Consider the following 21,895-nt stretch of genomic DNA (forward strand, 5'->3'; position numbering starts at 1 on the left):
CTTGAACCAATAAAGAAAAGGGATTGGAGTAATTTTTTTATGTGCTGTTTTTGGACTTTGAATGTTTTTCTTGGCTTCTTGCATCTAAGCATATTTCTTAAGCAAGGATGTTGTATTTTCTTTCTCAGAAATTAGGACTTTGAATGTTTTTGGACTTTCTTAAACGCACCAACAAGAGGTTTTTACGGGCTGGAATTGTGTGATTCTAATGAAGTTTTATTTGTGAATGGTGTAACTAGTCTTTGCTTTATTTATAGGTTAAATTGTGGAAGTTTTAGTTGAGTTTGATTATTATTTTGATAATGGATCACTTTCTTACAGGTTAAATAGTGGAGATGACTTTTTTGTTGAAGCATTTGGTCAAGATGGAAGGATTTACTTCACCATTGCACTTAGACGTTTTGGATACTTTGATATCTCCAGCTATTCCTCTGTTTTCTTTACTTGTTTTGAATATTAAGGTTTTGGACATTGTATGAATTATGTTGTTGACCTAATTTTATTGCTAACTTGGTAGATATTGATAACAATTGATATATTGAATGTTTTTATGTTTTAATTTGAATGTTCCTATTTAGATATATCACATATCTCAGAATTACCATTTATTTGAATGAATTTAAAAGGATATTAATAATAATTTTAAAAAGCTACAAGAGTATGAACATAACAAGGAAAAAAAATTATTAATCTGTATCGTAACCATGCTAAATAGCTGTAAAAGATTGAAAATAACTTGTCTTAAATGTTATAATACCTTAATTCTACAGCGCTTTCCATAACTCTCTTAAAATGTTATGTTTTCTTAGGATTTTTAATAGCGCCCGATGTCATAGCACTCTCAAAAACGCTATTATTAATAATTAATAGCGTTTTTAATCCACTACTGATATTGATATTTGTTGTAGTGCGAACAACCCTTTTTTATTTTCCTCTTCCAACATCTCTTTACCTTCTTTCTTCCCTCCACTTTTTATTCTCACCAAACATAGCGTCAAAAGATTGCTTATTATACGAGCTGGGAAAAGAGGAAAAATCATTAATAAAGCAACAGAAGTCCCATATTTCATAACTTAATACAATACAGCAAAGGTACGTTATTATAACAAGTATATTACACAACAAATCACAACAAAAAACATCCTCAACAACGTATCATACTAAAGCAAATCAAGCATCAGACCATGTAATATCCAAGCCACCCCAATCCTCACGACTAACGCCAAGAGCTTTCCAAACCGCTCTCGACGCGACGACGATGTTGTTGGCGCACGGAGACTGGTAATCATGCTCAGCATCACACCCCACAGATGAATCACACTCGTCAACAACCATGGCCACCACACTTCTCCCCTTAGCGCGTATGGTGATGTTGTTGAAGCACCTGCTTCCGCTGTGGAACCACCCCGTCGACAGCGCCACAACCGGGGTGTCATCGGGGTGGTATCGGTTGTCACACTCGCTGCCTGATGGATGCTTCTTGCCTCTTACTTTGCCGCTCAGACGACATTTTGAAGCTTCAACATGATGTGATGAACAAATAGTTAGAAAGAGTGATTCCCACAAGCATTAAAATGTAAGTTGTCTTTGAGATATTGGTGACGCCTTTCATTTTTCTCTAGCTAATTTTTCAGAGTGATTCCCACAAGCATTAAAATGTAAGTAGTCTTTGAGATATTGGTGACGCCTTTCATTTTTCTCTAGCTAATTTTTCATGTTGTATTGGGATTGAAATAAATTTTGTACTCTATTGTATTCGTTTCTGATAATCAAAGGCGTTATAAGAGGTAAAAAAAAAAAAGTAGCGAAAAGCTATGTCAACGTGACTATTACGGCATGAAACCAGCGGTTTTACAAAAATATTCCTATTTTTCCAACGTAACTTGTACGTTTTTTGGAGGTCAAATCACAGTGATTATGTGCAGAAATCCAAGTTTATGGCAAATACAAACAATTTTCTTGTATATAATTAGCGTAAAAGCAATTGCACATGCCATTGTTTTGGTTCATTCTCTCAACGATAAAAAGATAGATTAGGCATGGAAATATTCTTTTCTTGAGAATAATTCTTTTTTTTTCTTTTTCATTTTTTTAAGGCCGTGTTGCTAAATGCTGAAAAAGGTAGTACAGATTTTTAAATTTCAGCTGCATTTTTTCTTCAACAATTTGAGATTATAACATAAGAATTTTTATGATTTTAAAATTTCAGCTGCATTTTTTCTTCAACAATTTGAGATCATAACATAATAATTTTTATCGGCTTATTATATTTCTATCTCTATTAGCTTTTATGAATCTCTATTAGATTTTATGATTGGCCGCCACAAGATACTGAGAAATCTTATTTTATTAAAAAGCTTCATATTTAAATAGAGGGGGAAATCATCAGTAAACACACAAATAATGTGATTCGCCTCTTTATTTGCTATTTAATGCTGTTCCTATTTGTCCTATTAATGTTGCTGCTGCTGCTATTATTATTAGAAATATAAATATAACACTACCTTATTTAGTACTTATCAAAAATACCATACTCAAAAGAAGGAAAGACTGCAAATTTGTCATAGTTTAACACAAGAAAATACATTTGTTTTCCGGTAGCTATATAGCCTATATTTTATCAATTTTATTATTTGCATTTATTTTCAAAAGTTATACACTACTTTATCATATCAACAACAGAAAGACTACAAATTTGTCATAGTACTCATCAAATGATGAATCCTACTCATTCAAAAGAAACACTACAAATTTGCTGTAGTTTAAAGAAATGTATTAATTTGTTTCCAGTAGCCAATATATATAGCCAACCACTAAATGAATTTGTACAAACCAGCCTAATATAGTCCATTACAGGATCAAGAGGAGTGTACTAGAGAAAATGAAGAGCCATATTTCTAATTCAGCAGTGAGTTTTCTCATATTGCTTCTTCTTGCGACCAACTTGGTCGAAAGCTGCAAGCCTAGTGGCCGAATAAGAGGGAAAAAGCCTCCTCCAGGGGAATGCAACCAAGAGAATTACTCTGATTGCTGCAAAAAAGGCAAATTCTACAAAACTTACAAGTGCTCACCAAAGGTGACTGGACACACAAAAGCAGTCTTGACACTCAACAGCTTTGAGAAGGGTGGAGATGGTGGCGGCCCCTCAGAGTGCGACAACCAGTACCACTCCGACAACACCCCGGTGGTGGCTTTGTCGACCGGATGGTTTAACAAGATGCAAAGATGTCTCCAGAACATCACCTTATATGGTAATGGCCGGAGTGTCAATGCCATGGTTGTTGATGAGTGTGATTCAACTGCAGGGTGTGATGCTGATCATGATTATCAGCCCCCATGTCCTAATAACATCGTTGATGCTTCTAAAGCTGTTTGGAAGGCTTTGAAAGTGCCAAAGAGTGATTGGGGTGAACTTGATATTTACTGGTCTGAAGCTTAATATTGAAGAGTGTTTGTGTTATGCTTTGAAAGTCATATATAATAGTAAAAATACGTGTGTGTTGTGATTTGAGGTTGGTGTATTGTTGATTGATTACAGGATGTTAATTTCACTTTCACTTTCCCGCTCTGTTTCAAATTCTTTGATGTCTTACAACGAATTACTATTCTGAATACTCATATTTTCATTCAAAAAGAGGGGCAATTTGAGAGTGATTGTGAAAAAACATTACGGGCATGTTTACTGAACCTTATTAGAGAATCGTATTGTTTAATAATATATTAATATAATTTTTCGTATGCATATTGAATTGTATTAACTAATACGGATGATGAATTAATACGATTTTTTTTTTCAAAAATTGTAGTAAATAGCAAATTTTTGAAACTAAATTAAATAAATAATAGATTTTAAAATTATTTGAAGTAAATAGTAATTTATTGTGTAAATATTGAATTTACGACTGGTAAAAAATAATTTACGAAAAAGATCTTCTTTTTACGTAGAAAAAAAAATCTTTATACCAATCGTAAAAAAAAATTTAAGTGAATAAATCTTTTTACTAGTAGAGTGGTATGATACAATGTAGCCCACTTCCACAATAGGTAGTCGTTGAACTTCTTATTGAATTTATGGGATTACACACTCCGAACACACACTTGAAACTCTCTCAAGATGGTATGTAAATTAACAAGAGAGTAAATTTCAGCACTGCAAACTACTGTGTATATTATAAACTTGGCACCATATAAGTCTAGATCCAAAAACCTCTAGCGTTGTGGAGTGGTTGCAAACCCAATTTCTGTATTTTACACACAAAAAAAAGAGTGAAAATACGTTATCAAATAAAGCACAAAAATGAAAAAGCTGTTTTCATCTAATTCCGCAGGAAAACCTATCGATTCTTTGCTTGTGAAAAACCAGAAATATGAAAATATATTGTAAACCAACTATTTGAAATCTGGTGCATGATTCTGTTGTTTAGCTGTCATTCCGTGTGGTAGATTAATATAAAGGAAAAACGGAAAACGATACAACGTTATTTTAAAATTCAATATTCTGCAGCTGACATACAATAGTGCCCACTTTTCAAAGACTTCGCTTCTTTTTTTTTTTTTTTTCTTTTTTTTAATATACTCTAATTTTGCCACGACTCAATATCAAACTAATTGGCAGCTAGTACAGCTGCATCTCCAATGTCTTTGTGATTGGCCGCCACAAGATTCTGAATCTTTCATTTTGAGTTGAGCAAAGTTATCCAATATCGACTCAAGAAAATCATCACTAAAGTACAAAAAGTAAAGTTTGTATGGTGATATAATCAAAACTCAAATTTTACTCCGTAGCATTATTATTATCTTTATTTTGGAAACTATAGACCTCATTGCATCAGCAACGGCACTTTCTAAGGAATGTAAATCTTATTCTTAAGAAAGAATGCAAAGTTGTCATAAATTGACATTAAAAACTACGTTATAGAAGTTCCAATAACTTATAATATCATGATATGCGTGTGTGTGTGTATATATATATAGCAAGGCGCTAAATCAATTTACGCAAACTAACCTAATAGTCCATAAGTGAACCAAATATTAGAGTACTAGAGATGATGAGAGGCTATTTTTCTTCATTTGTCTGTTTTCTCATCTTACTTCTTCTTGCAAACACTTTGTCGAGCCTCGAAGCCAAAATCTGCAAGCCGAGTGGCAAAATAAGAGGGAGAAATCCTCCTCCAGGTGAATGCAATCCAGAGTACTCGGATTGCTGCAAAGAAGGGGAGCTCTACACCACTTACAAGTGCTCACCAAGGGTGTCTGGCCGTACAAATGCAGTCCTTACGCTCAACAGCTTTGAGAAGGGCGGTGATGGAGGTGCGCCCTCTGAGTGCGACGAGGATTACCACTCAGACGACACGCCGGTCGTGGCTTTATCGACGGGATGGTTCAACCATATGCATAGGTGCTTCCTGAATATTACCATATATGGTAATGGTAGGCGTGTCAATGCCATGGTTGTGGATGAATGTGACTCTACTGCAGGGTGTGATTCTGATCATGGTTATCAGCCCCCATGTCCTAATAACATTGTCGATGCATCTAAGGCTGTTTGGAAGGCTTTGAAAGTGCCAAAGAGTGATTGGGGTGAACTAGATATATATTGGTCCGAAGCTTGATTTTTATCCTGCATGTTTATCATTGCTAGTACTTGAGATTTGGAGGAGATTTAAATTGTGCTAGGAGTGTTATGTATTACATGACTATTGAGATTGGTATATTACTTATATACCATCATTTTCTTATTGAATAAATTTCATAAATTTCTCCTGAATTATGTCATTTGTGTCAATATATTTTCTGAACTTTAAAACATTACACTCTCGATCTATAATATTTTTTCAAATTTACGCCGTTAATGAATGTATTTCAATCTAAATAAATTATCAAGCTACTAAATCTTATATGTATTTTCTCCTTAAAGTAGTTGTTCAAAAGCAAAAAAAACTAGAGAAAAAAAAAAGTGGAGAGCGGGCCTGAATTCAATTGGGTTAGTTAAGAGATAAAGATATTGATAAGTTCCGCTTCCACACATCCTTCTCCGCAACAAACTCTCTTTAAAAGCTGAGTTTAGTGTAGAATTCTACCCAGTTCAAGCTGGCCCCGCCACAAGGAGACAACAATAATTGCTCAATATATTGAAAAATACATCGATAAATTTGTTTAATTAGGAAAATGCAAGAGATAATCTTAAAAATTGTTGGAAAAACATGGTTCGTGCAATTCGATTGAACGTAGGTTTTTGTCATGATGTCTTCATTATATGGCGAACGTAATAGAAAACATATGTTTTGTTACTACAGGCCTTGTGCGGATAAGAATCAGAGAAAATTACAGATATTATCTCCTTTGATAACCTGACTTACTAAAAGTACATTTTTAAAAAATTCTACCCATTAACTAGTTTTAATCTAAAAAATAAAAATATATGGACTAATGTTAAATGTTTGAAATAAAAGGGGCTCCATTTCATGAGGTATTTTTAAAAATTATCATAGGATTATTTGATTGTTAGTTTGCAATTGAAAAGACAATAAGAGAGGTTCTCTCATATTTGATTTTGGGTCATATGCAATTAGAAGCCCAGTAGAGATAACATCAAAACCAAAAAATAGAGGGAGAAATTTATAAATGCTACTCAAATGATGCAATCTTTACATTTATATCACCCGAAGGTATAAAGTTTAGATCTATATATGCTACTCAATCTACTTTAAAATATCTAATCTATTTTTATTCAGTAACATAAAGTAATATTTTTAAATTTATGTGGCATGTCATGTAATTTACTCAAAAGAAAAAAATAGAGGGGATGAAGAATGTTAAATGAGTGGTGACATTTTAATTAAATCAAAATTTATTTTTTTGTACCATGTGTTTTAGGTAATTTATTTAGAAAGTATACTATTTTTTTTATCTTGCCAAATATGTACCTTCATATTAAATTTAATATTTGAATCTATACCTACTTTCGACCAACACTTAAATTTGATCTTAAAATGTCTAAAATACCCTTGAATACGAGAGAAAAAAAAATTTAAACGAAAAGGCACCAAAAAATCTCTTTAAAAAACTAAAAAACACTTTTAAAATTTAGAATTTTCTTTCTATAATTTCAGTTTTTTTCACATTGTTTTAAAGTTTCTTTTGTTTGTTTTACTTTATGAATTTGAGGGTAATTTTGGTTTTTTCTAAAGTCAAAATCTTTTTGTATTGACCGAGAAATTGTAAGAATATTAAATCTGATTTAAAGGTGATAGTATACTTTTTGAATAAATGTAAAATACAAAGGTACAAAAAGGTAAAAATACCTTTAATTATAAGTTAAAGAGCTCCTTGAATATGAAAAAAAAAAAAAGAAAAAAAAAAAGAGAGGATCCAAATTCTATATTTACACATTTTATTGGGAGTCGGAAAAACGAAGACATAGCTAATATCTTGTTGATTAGGGCTTGCTTAAGGGCATATTTATATTTATTATTATTATTATTATTATTTTATTTTATTTTTTTGTCTTTACATGGGGATTGAAAGTATGAGGATATATCTATCCTGAAGAAGTTGCTTACTTGCTTGGGAAGAAATGCTTCATTGTCTAACTAGTATTACATTGCATTATCAAAATATATAGTAATATTACGCAGCCAATATGGGAACCTCTAGAATAACCATAGTATATATGTCGAAGATGCAAGAGAAAGCTTTATCTTTATCCCATCTACTGGAGAAAAACTTTTCTTCTCTGTTGGCGAATAGCGGTTCTTGTTCGTTGCACTCCTGTCCTGATCAGGAATGAGCAGAAACAATATGACATAGTGGAGTGACGTTAATCATGGTGGGTGGAGAACTAACAGCTAGGCGTATTGAGTAAGATAGATATTATTTTCCAACTAAGTGATGCAAATTGTTAGAAAGGATACCACAAATTCTCGTAGTAATTATAGAAGTTAGTTACATAACTATTTGTGGCGGTTAGTGTTGTTAACACTTGATGTTAGTTGCTAGTTAGTTAGACAGGTGTACAGATTTTATTGGATGTAATGAGAATTAGTGTTTTTTTTTTTTTCTAAGGTAAAGAGAATTATTTGTTAGCTGAGTTGGTTACATTTGTAATAAATATATAATAGAAACGAACAGGTATACTAATACTAGCAGAAATTACAATGAGGAAATAAAATATTACAATCAGAAATTCAACCTTAAACCGAACAGGATTTGAAAACGGAAGGACGTCAATGCTTGTGAAACTCATAATTTCCTTAAAACAAATTCGCCCTCTCCACAAATACTTGAGAATATCATCTGTCTCTCAGGATATAACGACGACGAGCAGTACTCTAGTACGAGAAGATGTACTCTAGGCAAACTCTAACTATGTCTTCTCTCTATCACCAGAGCACCTAAACATTCTAAGAACAAAACTAATGAAAAGGACGAGAAAAAACCTTCTGAATTTGTTATGGTGTTTTCAAATGCTTGAAGAATTCCTCCTTATATAGGATTCAGAATGTTGGGTGTTATAACCTTTAGAATTCAGCCCACTAATGGTCATAAACTACTGAAATAATGAGGATTCATTCTTCGGTTACAACTGTTCATTTTCCTGATGAACCTGCTCAAAAACGTGGCTAGATTCCGCCATTAACATCCACTAAAGCACATTATTATTCCACATGTTACAACCATTGGAATTATGTCATAAACCATGCACTTAAACCATGAGTTACAAGGCCATTGATATTCTGATGCACTAATGCAACAGTATTAAAGCATACTAATGCAAGGCGGTTCATATTCCGAATCAATTTTTTATTCACCATGTTTTTCCAACAATATTGCCTCTTGCTAGTATTTAAGAGCTGTTTGCACTCATTTCACTGTTAATGAAATTGAAGATCTTTACAGTAAATTAATCTTTCTTCTTTCAATTCTCTCTAGTTTCTCTTTCTTTCCCACAAATAACAGGATTCAATTTACCTGTCCAATTTTAATGTCTGACAAATGAAATCATGCCACATCATTTATAAAAAATTTAAAATGCTTTTTAATTGACTTTTTTCATGCTTTAATGTTTGAGTCTATTCAAAAACATGACAAAAGGCAATTGGTTAGATAACATTTGAAACACCAAAAATTTGACAAGTAATCTAAATCACAAATAACATGTATCATTTCATGATAAAAGAAGAATTGTATGGTATACAAACCATAAAAAAGGCTAGTATGCACTCTATAGCTATCTCCAATTTCTATAGCCACGTATCCTTACCTCATCACTTTTGAGGTAAATGTTATATATCTCCTAGCGAGGACTAAAACAAGAAATTGTCGTAGCATGGACGTAATTTATCATATGTTGTTTTTAATACACTTAAACAAATTAACGTTAAATACAATAGGTAAATTCATCTAGAGAAGCCCAGACCTCCTCCATCAGCTCCTTTTCCCTAGTGGGAATGCTAATGGGAGCATTACTATTCTTACTCAACAATCCAAAATCGACAAATTTAAAAAATTCCAATAGTTACACCTAGACACTCACGTTCAGTGTTCTTCATTTTTCTAAGTACTAATAGTTGAATTTAGAAGGAGATTATCGACATTCATATGCTAATGCAGTATGTGTATGTGATGTGGCTTTTTACGTGAGTTTTTTTTTTTATTTTTTTTATTTTTTATTTTATGTAAATGATGTTTAAAATATATTTCATAAACAGTTCGTTGTCCAAGTGTCATTTTCCCCAAATGGACACTTGGTGGCAAGTATGGAATGTTACGGCTAGCATTTGTGTAGCTACATGGAAGGTTCGTTCCTACACACACACACACACACACACACACACACATATATATATATATATTGTATATAGTAGGTCAAATTCACAATTTGATGGTGGTCCTCACAGTAGGTAGGTGAAAGATAATTCTAAAAGAAGGCAAGCTGATTGTGTTTGGTTACCTAAGTCTTATCAATTGAATTATTAAAGATTAAGAGATTCGTTCATAGCCAAAATAACCCAAAAAATAGTGAGCTAATTGGTAAAAAGATTTGGACATATATAGGAGAGGAGGTCTAATAATAATGTATGTTATGGATATGGGATTTGTGAAAGTTTAATTTTGTTACTTTTTTACACGTTTTAGGAACATTAGATATTAGGAAAAGTGTAAGCTTACAACAAGCAGCATGTGGCTCAGTGGTAAGCTGCCTCTTTTACGTTGTTGGTGTGTGGTGTTAGTATAGAATATTACTTTCAAGATTGTTAATGAGAAAGAGCTTTCAGTCTATTAAGCATTATAAATTGATTGTAAGTGTCTTTATTTTACTTGGCCTTACTAAACTAACTTTTTCATATGTCCCTACTTAAGTATCTATTCTTCTGATTGTCTAAAATAAAAGTTTTTCTCTCTTGTGTCCCCGCTTTAATATCTAATTTTCTACTTAATATTGTTTTCTCATATGTTCCCCTAAATTATTTATGAGATAATTTAATTATTTTCTTCTTAAAATATGTCTTACTTAAATAAATCTTTATTAAACAAAAATATTCTGAGAATAATACATCAAAATTAGAAATTAAACCTGAAAAATACCTTTATGTATCAGAAAATTCAATAAAAGAAATAAGTACGTGCTATCTTCCTAACATTAGACAACAACAATCATGCAGGTAATGATGTGTCCTTTCATTCAAAAGGGTGTGAGAAGAAGCCATTGGAATTAGGTTTATAAAAGAAAACCAAAAGGATGTAGCAAGTGAAAAAAGATATTAAAGCTGTAAGATGTCAAATACTTCTGAGAAACCGATCTATAGATTGAGATCTGATTGAAAAAAGATCAAACTTGCGTTACAAAAGTCTTATTGAATTACTTGCGTTACAAAAGTCTCTCAACATGATATGTAAACAAGAGAAAGTAAAACCTTATAAAGAACTTTGAAACCATGGTTGTTTGTGGCAAACAACTCTTAAAGAGTGTACATGAGATGAGGGATAGCTTGCTATACATGTTTCTCAAGCTCGGGAGGGATAGCTCGCGTATCAGTACATTTTATTGTAAAGTTTCTAAATCCTAGTTAATTTGTCATTTTCATTACATCAAAAGCTGTGTTGAAATTTCTATTCACTTTGGGCTTGATATTCTTTCTATTTTAGTTAATCAAGGTGTAAGGACTGGGAAATGAGGTATTCGTGTTTAGCCAAAAGTTTATTTTATTGTGTGTTCTTTACATTAAATTCACCAATAGACGCTTAGTTTTTAGTTCTTTTTTTTTTTTTTGGAAAAAAAATGTTATTTGCCTCTTTCTTTCAATAAGTACGTAAATAATGTGTGTGTATAAAATGGAAAGGTTCTAACCCTTTGATCTGCTTCTTAACTACTTCGGAAATTGAATTTTACAGCATCGTAATCAGGTTCCCTGCCCTTTAAAACTAATGGAACTACTATAATTACATTGCACTGTCTAGTGACCATATATAACCAAACTTGGGTGCTACAGACAGTATGATTTCATTTGTATCAACTTGTTCCAACAATTCAGACACGATAAACATCCAAAACAATAATAGATACAACATCGATTTTACAAGCACTGCCAAACAAACCCCAAATCAAAAACATTCGCAGGACCAAAAACAGAGAAAATCACAACAGTTTTGCAATCTACAACATGCTATCCGCCCTAGAGGGGAGCCGGCGGAAGAAGTTGAGCGGCATTGACGGGGTCTTCCGCCTGAACCTCGGGTGCCTCATGACGTAAAACCCGGCAAGGAGAGCCAGAACCTGGAAAGGTGTCACGTACAGCATGACGGCCGCGACGAGGCAGAACGTTATGAATATCGTTGTGGCACGCGAGTCCCGCCAGCTGAGCAGCGCCTGAAACCGCTCCCCTTGCGTGGCTATGTCGCCAACCACGGTCTGAATCCTCCCCGCGACGCTTCTCAACCGGTCATACCTCATCCGTACAATATCCGAGCCTCGGGATGTTGGGAAAGTGTCGAATTCCTCATCCAACTCATCGGCATTCACCGCATCTGCATACGAGATCCTTGTGTTCATGTGGGGAGGGTATCTCGGGCGGTACCGGAAGTTCCACAGCCCTATCAAGAACATGTAAAGGAAGACTGTTGGAAGAATAAGCTCTGGGAAGCAAACGAGCATTACAAAGAGTGCGTGTACTAGCATTGTTGTGACAGGGTTTTTCCAGGTGCAGACTTCTCCGAACCATTTTCCAACAGAGAACATTCCTGAGAAGACTGACATGAGCCGGAAAAAGTTCGCCTTGCTGCGCCTCATGCTCCAGAGATGCGAGTCCGCATCGGACATGTACTCGACAACCTCCTTCCGAAGTGAGGGCTCCGCCCTGCTGAGCCGCGCCGCCACGATGTTTACGGCCTGGTGGCGCAGCATCTCTTGCTGCATGACGCTGAGAGGCCTAATGTAGTGCATTTTCGGCAAGAGCGGCCGAGAGTACTTAAACATCATGTTAGGCAAGGATGTGCAGGAGAATCTTATCGCCAAGTGAAGCTCTCCCATCTTCTTGACGCCTGAAGGATGAAGGGCTAGCAGTGGATAAGAGTGAGTATAAACTCGGCCGGTCTCGAGTGTCGAGATTCGAATCCGGACCTTCCCAATCTTCACATCTTTGTTACCATTACCAATCAGACTGTTGTCAAAAACTCCAATGGTAAGAACCGTTGCAGGGTCAAAAACCTCCCAAGTGTACTGCTCGTTGTACTTGGGATTCAGGCTGTTGATTATAGTCCGAGTTCGAACCCACTTGTGCCCGTACTTCGCCACGCAATAAGTGTCTGACGTGCCCCTCCCGTCCCTCGACTTCATCGGATGCAGCCCGTCAGCCTTAAGAATTCCGAGCTCCAAAACCCCAATGGATGATTTCCATAGCTGCTTCGCCGTGGGGCGAAGATCACTGCTGTAGTGAGTGGACTCATCAAGAACATGGTACCCTCCATCGAGACAAAGTTGGAGATGAATCCTGCTAGAGAACTTGTCCTTGTCCTTGTCCTTCTTCACCTCAGCTTCCAAGGCGGCCGACGTCGATTTCTCGAGTGGGAACCATCTTCCGCGGATTTTTCTGTCATCAGCGCGCTTCTCAATTGTGTTCAAATGTATAACAGCCTTCCCAATAGTCTCATCTTTGTTGGGACCAACTCGATCTTCAACCGAAACAACCAGATGTTCTTCGAACGGCTCGGCGGCGACGAACATTAGATCCTCGTTCCACATAGGATTCAAAGTCCTCGCCTGAACTGGTTTAGTCCTCAGAATCTGGTTTCCACACTGAACCTTCACATAAACATCAGGAAAACGGGACTTGTCCGAAACAACCAAGTCTTGTGCCTCGACAGCATTGACTCGAAGATACCACAGTCTTGGAGAATGGTAAACTTTAGATCGGATATGGGAAATGGAAGCCGGAGCATTCTCCGTCGGGCCAATAGCGTCAGAGTGCCAGGCATCAGGAAACGCCTCATCAGCTTGCGTGCCTAACCAGACAGCAAGCATCAATTCCCCTTTCTTCTTATCCCCGTCCTTGTCCGCGAGGCGGTACCATTCGGGAGCCAAAGGACTATCCGGCGGAACACGGGTGGGAACCTCGTGGAGATCGAACCGGACCAGACCGACAAAATCATCAATTAGTACATCCTTGTCCTTGACCAAAACTTCCAAAACACTGGACTGAAGATTGTCCTTCGCAAAGGCAAACACCTCGTTCCATTCGGGATTCTGCTTCTTCTCAAAGTGCTTTGTTTTCCCCTTGTAGTTCCCCATTTTCACTTCAACATAGGGGTCAAGACTTCCGGTGACATCCTTTGCAGGAAGATCGCGGGCTTTAACAACTCGTATGAAAAGGTACTGCATCTTTTCCACAAGGTCATAGGTGCTGGTTGGCCTGTTTCCGGGTATAACTCGCCCTCCAATGATTTGCCCTCCGCCGAGGAAAGGACTTGTCTCTTTAAGCGAGTAATCAACTGGCTGGGACGATGGACCCGAGAACATCCGAACGACTTTAGAAGCCTGTGATTCGGCCTTCATCTCCTGCATTCCGTAGTTTGGTGTAGGTTGAATCACTGGCGGAGGAGCACTCTTCTTTTCGGCAGGAATACTACGAAATCTGTGTCTCGTCTCAGATTTCTCATTCGACAACAGATTCGAGACAAAATTCGGAAGTTTTGACTGCTGCGGCTGATGACCATGGTTCGGATATGAATCAGTATTGAGAGAAGTGTCTATTGGAGGAAGTGGATTTGAGGATTTTATACTAGGATCATCCGTGACAAACACTTTAAGGCCAAGCTCGCCTTTTACGCGCGACAAGAAGTGCCGTTTCTCAAGAGGGTAGTGCAAGACAACGGCATCCGAGTAGGGGACAAATGAGGTTCCCGTGAGACAAACCTTTCCAAGGAACGATTTCGAGTTGTTGTTCTTACTGTGGTTGTAGACACAGGCCTCAAGAGTGAGGTTCGACAGGTTGTTCGGATCCGAGATGTTGAAGTAGAAACTCTCATTCCAAACGGGATTCAGGTCCTTTTCTTTGGTTGTGGTTCGGAATCTCTGATGATCGAAATGAAGCTCGACGAAGGCGCTCGATGAGCCCTGCCCGTCTTTCGGAACAAGGTCATGGGCACCCACAACTTCAACCCCCAACTTGAGGTTACTCATTGGATCAGTTTGCCTACTTATCAGAATGAAGCAAATTGCTTTTTGCTGAAGGAAAGTTAAAAGAAGCAGAACCTGAAACAGAAGGAGCAAAAAGTTTTAATTAAATAAGTCTTTACATTTCAAGTGTTCATGAAAAAATATTGCCACTGAGAATTTGCATGAATTTAAGGACTATGAATTCATGGTATATACGAATAGAGAGCTTATAAAATACAAGAATTAGAAAAGAAGCTTTGTGTAACCAACTTAGTCTATGAATCATAAATCAGAAAATAATAATTAGATGGTCACTCTCAAAAAAAAAAAAAAAAAGACGGTCTGTTTCCATACTTGAGACCTTTAAGCTAAAATCCCAAAAGTCCGCAAAATAAAACTACTCTTATTTCTTTCTCCATATTTTTTTCCTTTTTAATACTTTCTAGTCTCTACAGTTTTCTTCATACAATACCCTACAAAACATACCTTAAGACTGTTTGGGTCTGAATTTATACCCCTTATTCTTAATTAATACCTTTTGAGTATATAAGATATCTCCTTTTCCCAATACCAACCAAGTTGAAGACAAAATAAACAAATTATAAATTTTGAAAATACAGAGCCGAGATACACAGAAAAATAATTCAAAAAAGAAAATCCAAGGACAGGAATCTAATTATCTTTCACTTCAAACAAAAGTAGATTCTAAAAAAAGTTGCAACACTTTAGCTTGCAAGTTGCAATTGACGTTATGAAATTACAATCCAACAAAAGAATGGGAAAAGCCAGGGCTTTTTCGGATTCTAAAGAGTATCAAGCAATCAAATTCCCTGACCTTTTTCCTCACTGATCCAAAATGAGAACAAGAAAGTAAAAAAATCCTACAAATTTCTATTTTCCTTTTCTCAATTCTATTTTCATTTTCTCTTACTCAAAGAGCACAAAAAAAAATTTGCAATAATAACATTTTTTGGCTTCATCAGGACTCAGGAGTACTGACACTTAAAATTAAAGTAAAAATAAAAAAAAATAAAAATTAGAAATGAAAGAAAATACCAATAGGGAGAAAAACAAAACATGAATAAACACATTTACTCATTTTTTGTAAAATGAAGTCATTTTGTAAATAAAAATTTTAAAAAAATTATTTTACTAATAAAACTTTTCAAAGAGTTATTTTTACACAGGCTCGATAAAATTATCGCCAATTTCCCTATGAAAATGTTTATCTAGAAATAAAAAGTAGAGGAGAAAAAAATAATAGAAAAAACAACAACAGAAGAACATCCAAAGAATATCTGATCATCAATTTTTAAAAAAAAAAAAAAAAAAGGAATATCCGATCATCCAAAGCAAAAGGTTGAACAAAAGACTGAAACTTTTGGATGCAGATAAGCTTCTTTTCGTCAACGCTTCACGTCCTAACAACCATATTTCTAAAACCTTTATCAAGTATCCTTTAGCTCTAAAACACAGAAGCAAAAATTAAAAAATAAACACGCAAGCAATTGGCAACAAAAACCCATCTAGAAAACTTCAAGAAAAAACATACAAAAAAAAAAAACTCAGAAAAGAAGAAGGCAACAGTAAAAAGGAAACGCACCTGGTTTTGAGCTTAACGATCTAAGTTGAGAAGCCGAAGACTTGTTTAGATTAAACCCTTCGAAAGAGACTCACAGAGGCTTATATAAATGAAGAAAAAGGTCAAAAAAGAAAAACACATCAAAGACAAAGACCAACAATCTTCCAGGATGTTTCCCAGAAGAGAGAGAGAGAGAGAGAGAGAGAGAGAGAAGTCGTCGGTTTGTCGAAACCGAGTTAAATGGTTGTTAATAACATTGACAGTAGATTGCAGAGAGAGAGAGAGAGAGAGAGAGAGAGAGAGAGAGGTCTTTGGTCCCACTGTGTGAGATAAATGCGAATTTTAATTGGCTCTTCTTGGCGTTTGTTTTTTGGTCTGAGAATGTTTAGAACAACCAACACTTTGAATCATACGTTTTCGAAACAAAACAGAGTCGGGGTAATTATTGTGGCATATAAAATGGGAGTTTTTCAATATTGTAGGTACTCGCTCTTCTCACGGAACACGTGTATCGGTGTATGTCTCACAGAGTGTACCATCTTTTACCCTTCTTTTTTTATTCGCACCATCAGTAACTTTGGGTCCGTTTAGTTCGCTGATTTGAGTTTTTAATTTGAGTTAAGATGTGATTTTATGTGAAAATTTTTTACTGTAGCAAAAAAGTTAGATGTAATTATTTATGAGAGCTTTTTATTATAGCAAAACTCAAATTCTAAACTCGAATCAACGAAATGAACGAGACCTTTGTATCCCCCAATTTTTTTCATTAAATAAACAGAAAAGTAGCCGTGCACTCACGTATTTAGGGGTGAAACTTACAATTAAATATGTCAAAAATCAATGACTGGATTTAGATAATTTAAGATTTATTTAATTTGTTGATTTGAGTTGAGATATAATTTTATATAAAAATTTTTTACTGTAATAAAAAAATTAAATATGATTATTTTTAAAATTTTTTTACTGTAATAAAACTTGATTCGAAACAATGAAATGAACGAGACTTCAGAGAGTTAGAATCCAATAGTAATAAAAAATAATATAAAATAAAATAGAAACAAAAACACAGAGAATTTATAGAGTTATGTCCTCTATATAGGACCTTCTGATGCTTCCATTATAATTAATGATAAATTACAATGGTGATGAGAGCAAGAAGATGAAGAAAAAAAGGGAAAATCATAATTCGGGGGAAAACTAGCCTAACTTATCTCATCTTCAAAACTTGAATCCAAAGGTAGCAGGGCTATCGAGCATGAGCTGTTTACTCATTGTGTCACGACCCGCAAACTGTCAGAAGCTCGCGGCTCTCTCTCAATGCATTTGAGTTGTTTTGGCAGACTATTTCTAGATTCGAGAGGTTGCTGACGCAATGAGTATTTTGTCATCTATTAGAGACTCACTTGACGATCTGTAACCGGCGAGATGTCAGTAGCTTGCGACTAATTACAAATGTTGATTCCATGATTGACACTCGTGTGTTGACACATGTATAGTGAGAGACAAGGTACGAACTCTAACCTTAATATATTCTATGAGATTAAAATCAAACTAAAATTTTGAGTTATTCACACCTATGCACCCGAGATTTTAGGGTCACCTCCACTTTATCTCTGAAATTCAAAAGCTCCTATTGTACTAACCCAAACTTAAAATTTATCTCATTTTGCTCCCTTGCTTCAATACGTGGTGTAATGTTAAGAGGTCGTATGACATGAACACATTGATAATAATTTTCATTGATTTGATTACTGGAGAGATAGTTTATACCAAATAGGAGTTTAATAGATCTAGAATAAGCCAACAGTTTTGTTAACAAACTGATCAAAATCGCATTGCAATGTAAGTTGCAACCCATTGATCATGAAAATAACATTAGTAAGATTCTATGTCCAAAAGTCTTTTGGCCCAGGCTACAACCTCCTTTTTAATTTATTTTATTTTTTCAAATTTTCCTTATAATGTTTCGGGCCGACCTTGGCTAGTCGGGTATTTGGGATGGCCCCGCTCAACCCGGATAAGATAACGCATTATACCAAAATTCTCATTCAGATTGGATGGTCTGAACTTGTATATTTACTTTAGAAATGTAAAATCACTTTACAGTCCAAATTATATATGGAATCTTCCCATCTAATCTCACTGGTTTCATTTAAGATTAAAAATAGACCAAAAAGTTGCATGTGAGGGACGAGAGAAGGGAAAAACAACGGTCCCATTTTTTCATATATTTAAATTGCAATTTAATATTTTTACTGCAGTATTTTTTCTCATAAAAATTTAAATTTCAGTTTAAATTTTCTACTCAAATTCATGACCTGCTTTCTTTGAGAATGAGGTAAAAGTAGAATAAGTGTAAAGTTTGAAGAGCAAACATAAAAAGAATCCTAAATCTTTTAAGCATATATCTAAATGAATAGTCAATTAAATTAGAATAAAATTATAAATTCAATTAAAATTATCCTTAAAAACAATTAAATTAAAATATATTGAAGAATAAAAAAGCGGCTAAATAAATCAAAATTTTATTTTCATCTCAATTAATTTACGTGCAAAAAGTGTGAATATCCAAAAATCCATTTTGATATATATAGATACAGTAAGCAGTCCTATATTCTTTAGAAATCCTCATTAAAAATTCTCATACCTGACTTGAGGATAGAGTTGTAGTGGGCCGACCGAATCTCAACATTTTAGTCCGAATCTGCGTAAGGACTCGGGTAATTTGATAAATACTTTTAGGGAGAAAGAGGGAAATAGATCAAGATTTGAGATGAATTAAAATTAATAAGTTAATAATTTACATAAGTTAATAAATATGCCAAATTATTATTTTTGTTCATAACTTGTCTGGTTATGAACCATAACTTAACAAATTATTGTCCACAATTCACAGTTTTTATCAATAACTTGTCTGACTATTAACCATAATTTGACAAGTTTGTCCATAACTTATTTGGTTATGAATCATAACTTGACAAGTTATGGCCTATTAATTTCTATAACTAAAAATTGGCCTATATACTTTCTTAAGCTTTTCATATTGACATATTTTCTACTATTTCTGATATTTTTAAAAGTACATGAGTCACGATTTTTATCCTTTATTTTTGATTCATAATTTTTTTAGTCAAATAATTACACTAACAAAATGATATTTATTAAGAGTAAGGAGTAAAAATCTAGACTCATGCACTCTAAGTGGATGTTTAGTTCATGAGTTCAGAACCATGATTCAGAACCATTCTCAGTTTACGTGTATTTTTTGTCAGAGAAAATATTTTTTGTGAGAGAAAATACTATAATAAGTTACGAACTATGATATGAATTATGACACAAATCCATAGTATAAGGATAAGTTTAATAATTTTCTCACCCTAAAAGTTTATTCGACTAAACCTGATTAACCATTATTCATTTTATTTTTAATTTTCCTTATAAGTATCAAGTCGGCCCGATCTTGGCCCGTCAGGCATTAGAGTCGGATGGAGCTAACCTCCCCCAGCTAGGGGTGGCAATTCGGGTTGGCGGGTCGTGTTCGTGTCGTGTTGACCTCTTCAGTTGACACGAATAGGTCTGACACGAACACGACCCGTTTATTAATCGTGTCGAAATACAAAACTCAAACACGATCCGTTTATTGGCGGGTTGACACGACACGACACGAATAACCTATTTATTAAATAGGTCATAAACGTGTCGTGTCAACCTATTGATTACCTGTCAACCTGTTTATAAAATGGGTGATAAATGGGTCGTGTTAACCTATTTATGAACATGTTTATAAAATAGGTGATAAATGGGTCGTGTTAACCTATTTCTGAACCTATTTTTTAACATGTTTATAAAATAGGTAATAAACGGGTTGTGTATTCGTGTTACCCAAATATGACACGTTTAATAAACGGGTTATGACGGGTCAATTGTGGGTTGGCGGGTCAACCTGAAAATGACATGTTATTTAATCGTGTTTCACGGGTTCGACCTGATTTTGACCGTACCTATTTATGATAAACCCAAACCCGTTAATTTCGTGCGTGTTTCGAGTCGTGTCATCGTGTCACTACCCGGATTGCCAGCCCTACCCCCAGCCCAGTCTGGTCTAGAGATGTCAAATGGGACGGGCTGTCCATGGACGACCCGGCCCAACCCGTAATAGTGCCGGGTTTGGCACGGCCCGGTCTGCTACTGTTACGGGTCGTGCCGGCCCAGCACGTGTAATGGGCTAGGGTTGGGCCTCGGCTTCTCAGCCTGCGGCCCAAGCCCGTGAAGACCCACGGCCCAGCCCAAGCCCAGTTCGGCCCAAGCCCAGATTCGGCTCTAGTTCGGCCCGGCCCAGGCCCGCAAAACGGGCAATTCTAAATGCTACCGTTGGGCCTTCACGGGCCCAACGGTCGGCCCACGACAGGCCTCCCGTTTGGCCCGTCACAGGCCTCATTTAGCCTGTGATGGGCCTGCCGTTAGGCACGTCATGGGCCAGCTGTTGGGCCCGCCAAGGGCCCAACGGTAAGAATCCAAAAATGCTCAAAAAATCTCCTATAAATATCCCTTAATTCCACCATAAATCCCACACAACAATTCACTCTCAACTTCTCATCTCACTCTCATTCTATCTCTCATCTTATCTCTTTGATTTTGATTCTAAGCTTTTTCTCGCGATCACTCATTTTCTTGCTCTTTCATTCACAAAGTTCATGTTCAATCAATTTTCAGAAAATGACCGCATCAAACTTCCCTAATTTCACTGCTCTTCCTGAGCTTGGTGATGAGACATTTTTTGAGGATGAAATGATGCCTCCCAACCCCACCCTCACTAAACCAGAAAATGCTCCGGTAGATAATGCTTCAGTGCACAATGAGGAAGCTGGAGAATGCAACAGGGGAAAAAGGCCGTGAACTTCTCCGGCATGGCAGCATTTCACCGAGGAGCCCTAACTAAATCTAAAAACAGGTGAAATGGAAATTCGTGCGGTATGTAAATATTGTAAAAAACACTTTTCTAATAAAAAGGGTAGGGTATTGGTCATCTGGATAGACATTGGAAAGTATGTCTACCATTGCACCAAGGTGGGAGTGTGGACTCCCGCCAACAAACACTATCACTCACATCACAGGGGTTATAAAATTTTACATACGATGCACAACGTGCTCGTGAGGCACTACTTGAATTTCTAGCTAGTGCCAAATTGCCTCTTTCTTTTGCAGATGATGCGTTGTTCGAAGAGTTCATCCAGACAGCCTTCTGCCCATAATTTAAACGAGTAAGTAGAAACACAACTCGTTCTGATTGCATGAAAGTGTTTTATGTAATGAGACAATCTCTTGTTGATAATTTTAGGACTTTTAATGCTACTGTCTCTTACACTTCTTATCTATGGGATGAGTGCAATAAAACTGGATATTTATGTGTCACGGCGCATTATGTTGATGACGAATGGGTTTTACAAAAAAGAATAATTGGTTTCGTTTATGTCCATATCATCATAATGCATTATCTATTTTTAGTACAATAATATAAATTTTTAGGTTTTATGGGATAGAAGATAAAGTTTTAACTATTACTTTTGATAATACGTCAGCTAACACGACTGCAATTAACATGTTTAAACGTAGTTTGAAACCAACATTTGGGGGGGGGGGGGGGGGGGTTTTCCAACCAT

At 35.6% G+C, this 21,895-nt stretch overlaps 3 protein-coding genes across 3 annotated transcripts; 1 reads left to right on the forward strand and 2 right to left on the reverse strand.

Annotated features, from left to right (window-relative positions):
- Positions 1 to 1,170: 1,170 nt before the first annotated feature.
- LOC21400308 (putative ripening-related protein 1) lies at positions 1,171 to 1,542 on the reverse strand (the record flags this gene model as incomplete). Its single annotated transcript, XM_024171943.1, has 1 exon — positions 1,171 to 1,542. A coding segment is annotated over one exon (372 nt), but the record flags the coding sequence as incomplete, so codon positions are not given.
- A 1,339-nt stretch (positions 1,543 to 2,881) lies between these two features.
- On the forward strand, positions 2,882 to 5,612 carry LOC21400309 (putative ripening-related protein 5). Its single transcript, XM_010107656.2, has 2 exons — positions 2,882 to 3,435; positions 5,132 to 5,612. The coding sequence occupies exons 1-2, from the start codon at positions 2,882 to 2,884 to the stop codon at positions 5,610 to 5,612; spliced, it is 1,035 nt and encodes a 344-aa protein (XP_010105958.2).
- Positions 5,613 to 11,442: 5,830 nt separating this feature from the next.
- On the reverse strand, positions 11,443 to 16,458 carry LOC21400311 (FT-interacting protein 1). The gene is made up of 2 exons (XM_010107658.2): positions 16,257 to 16,458; positions 11,443 to 14,749 (listed from the first exon to the last, which is right to left on the reverse strand). The coding sequence occupies exon 2, from the start codon at positions 14,675 to 14,677 to the stop codon at positions 11,657 to 11,659; it is 3,021 nt and encodes a 1,006-aa protein (XP_010105960.1). The 5' UTR covers positions 14,678 to 14,749; positions 16,257 to 16,458; the 3' UTR covers positions 11,443 to 11,656.
- Between the last annotated feature and the right edge of the window lie 5,437 nt (positions 16,459 to 21,895).

This window comes from Morus notabilis, unplaced genomic scaffold (assembly GCF_000414095.1).
Source record: "Morus notabilis unplaced genomic scaffold, ASM41409v2 Scaffold902, whole genome shotgun sequence".
Classification (NCBI taxonomy): Eukaryota; Viridiplantae; Streptophyta; class Magnoliopsida; order Rosales; family Moraceae; genus Morus; species Morus notabilis.

Bases quoted from the DNA above. Each gene is read 5' to 3' on its own strand.
- LOC21400309 (XM_010107656.2), top strand. From the start codon at position 2,882: ATGAAGAGCCATATTTCTAATTCAGCAGTGAGTTTTCTCATATTGCTT. The intron at 3,436-5,131 runs TTAATATTGAAG...CGAAGCCAAAAT, and splicing joins GATATTTACTGGTCTGAAGC to CTGCAAGCCGAGTGGCAAAA.
- LOC21400311 (XM_010107658.2), bottom strand. From the start codon at position 14,677: ATGAGTAACCTCAAGTTGGGGGTTGAAGTTGTGGGTGCCCATGACCTT.